This window comes from Myotis lucifugus, unplaced genomic scaffold, assembly GCF_000147115.1.
Source record: "Myotis lucifugus unplaced genomic scaffold, Myoluc2.0 scaffold_85, whole genome shotgun sequence".
In the NCBI taxonomy this organism is placed as follows: Eukaryota; Metazoa; Chordata; class Mammalia; order Chiroptera; family Vespertilionidae; genus Myotis; species Myotis lucifugus.
This window is the reverse complement of record NW_005871133.1, coordinates 4,404,254-4,406,766: the sequence shown is the minus strand read 5'-3', so window position 1 is coordinate 4,406,766 and position 2,513 is coordinate 4,404,254. Positions and strand designations below refer to the sequence as shown.

At 50.4% G+C, this 2,513-nt stretch overlaps 1 protein-coding gene across 1 annotated transcript in view; it reads right to left on the bottom strand.

The window, feature by feature from the left end:
- Nucleotides 1-2,364, bottom strand: part of TTC9 (tetratricopeptide repeat domain 9) — a 27,496-nt gene extending 25,132 nt beyond the window's left edge. Inside the window, exon 1 of the mRNA XM_014457844.2 lies at nucleotides 2,095-2,364. Coding sequence (XP_014313330.1) covers nucleotides 2,095-2,164 — 70 coding nt within the window. The 5' untranslated portion in view covers nucleotides 2,165-2,364. The remainder of the gene's footprint in view (nucleotides 1-2,094) is intronic.
- Nucleotides 2,365-2,513: the final 149 nt, after the last annotated feature.

Below are 2,513 nucleotides of genomic sequence, written 5' to 3'. Positions count from 1 at the left end.
GGGTTAAAGGGACTTTTCTATTTCTTCCTTATACTTTTTGGTATTTTCTAAAGGACAGTACATTTTGTAGGTAGGTATTACTTTTGTAATCCAACAAGAAAGGACACGGTTCTGTTTGCCAGGATTTCTGCAATAGTAGTAACTGATGCTAGGCACTGTCCAAAGGCTTCTACCATCAGGCTTCTTCTTCTCCAGGTGACTTCTGTGTGGATCCTTTCTCTCAGCTGAATTTTCTATACAGGATACCTATTTTGGCTTTGACAAGACTGCTCTTTTATGTGGAACTTGTCAATATTTGGAAATAGCCCTGTCAGAACTGTGAATCAAGATACTGTACTTCTTTCTCCTGGTTATCAGGGCTAAGAGCTCCCAACAGAATTTTCCGAGTGTAAAGGCTCCAGAGTCTATCTGAGCCTGGACTCCAGGGGGAGAGAGTCTAGACTAGAGGATGCTGATTTTGTCCAGCAGGGTGTGATGACAAGAACATAGATTTGGAATTACATGGCTATAGAACTGCAGAGGTTTTTTTCTCTGCAAACCGATGCTCATATTTCTTTTATTGAGTTATTTTAAGGATTTAAAAAATGTATGTAGAGGGCCTAGCATAGTGCACACAAATTATTAGTGGTAAGAACTGGAGAAGGCAGCAGAGTGGACAGCTCTCCCACCTCCACCCCTACCCATAACACAGTGAAGTTTTCCAAAGTGTATGTGGAGTAAGGATAGAAGGGAGGAGCTGTCCAGATCTTAACCCCGCCCTGACTGGGCTGGCCTGACCAAGGACAGACACATCTTTGGTCTCACCATGGAAATATAACCACCACTTCTGGGCTGGGCGATGGGCAGTGCTAGCCACAGGCCAGCAGCCAAAAGTATGGGGTGAGGGGCAACCCCAGAATGCCCATGGATAATACCAAATATGACTCCATTACCACTCTGAAATCACTGCATTAGTGATCCAGACTGCCTCTTCCTCCACCCACAGCCACTCTGCCCTTTAACTATTCATCAGGCAGTAAGAAGCGTGCCAGAGACTTACAGGAAATACAGGGAATCATGCTGTACCTTGTGAGGGGTGGACATATTCCATCTTTGCTGTACTACTACTTCATCTGCTGCTGTTTTTACTAGAACTGCTATCAGCACCACCATTTCTACAACTGCTGCTGCTATTACTATTAATTAAGTTTGTAAACTACGATTTTCAAAGTGCCTGGGTTTTGCCTGATGAAAGATAATAGTGGACATGGCATTATGGGAAGGCAGGCTGGCACTGAAACCTCAAAGGGAACAGCCGATCTGTACTCAGGAACAGAGCAGGATTATCAATATATAAATTTTTTCATGCCCCAACTGCCTGGACTCCAGCCGCATCCCCAGCCACACCTAGTCCCTCTCCCAGCCCCACTCAGCTCCAATGTCTGTAGCTAATTTAGGCAATTTCAAGGGTTAATGGACTTTTGTTTGGTCAGAGGAGCCGGACCATGCCCAAATCCCACCAAATGGGGAGGGAGAAGAGGAGAAAATGCATCTAACATGTAAGGCCACTGGCTCTGTCAGCATCTCCCACCTTCTAAGAGGATGGCTCTGGAAAGACCCAGTCTCTTCCCTAATTTTTAGAGACTTTAAATTTTCCTGTGCCAAAGTTACATGTTTCGATAATGCTTGACTTGGCCCGCAATCCCCAAAGTGAACTGGGGAATGCATACCTCACCTTCTCATCCCAGTAGAAGGGCTTCCTTTCTCCGAACACCTAGCAGCCAGCTGGTGTGCGGACCAACACTACACGGAGTGAGGAGGCGGGAGGGAGGGAGGAGAGCGAGAATGTAGCCCAGCCCAGCCCAACCTGGAACTAGGCTCCCTTAGAGACCACCCTCTTCACCTGGCAACCGGGCCCCAGCAGGGCTCCGAGAGAAGAAAGTGGCATCTTGGAATCCATTTTGCTCAAGACGTTGAAGGCATCTTGGCAAACTTCCCTTTGCTGCTACTGCCTTTGCTACTGGGGCCAAGTGAACTTGGGGAAGGGCCTCAGCCATAGGGATGCGGTTATTTGGGGAGGAGGTGAGTGAGGGCCAACTCTGGTGCCAATGGTACCTGCCGAGAGAGAGCAGTCGCTGGGCGTATCGTGGGCGCGGGTGGCCCACCCTGGCGCTGCTGCCCGCATCGGACCCACGTCTGCTGGGGAGTGATAGTAGCAGCAGCCGCCGCCAGGCCAGCTGGGATCCCTTCTGTCTCTGTCCAGTTATTTATAGGCGCGATTTACGATGGGTGCGGGGGAAGGGACGCGGGATGACAATGAGTTTTGGAAGGTATAATTCTAAAAGTCACACTTTTCCCAAAGCGCCCCCCTCCCAGGTTCTTCCTCCCAGAGCAGCACGGTCCCAGCGGGACAGTGTGCATCGCGGGCGCCGCAGTGGTCCGGTTGCAAAAAGCTGGGGCCGCGGAATGGGGGCCGGGGGGGGGGGAAGGCGGGGGGGGGGAGAGGGTTGGGGGGGGGGGGGGCGGGGGGGTTC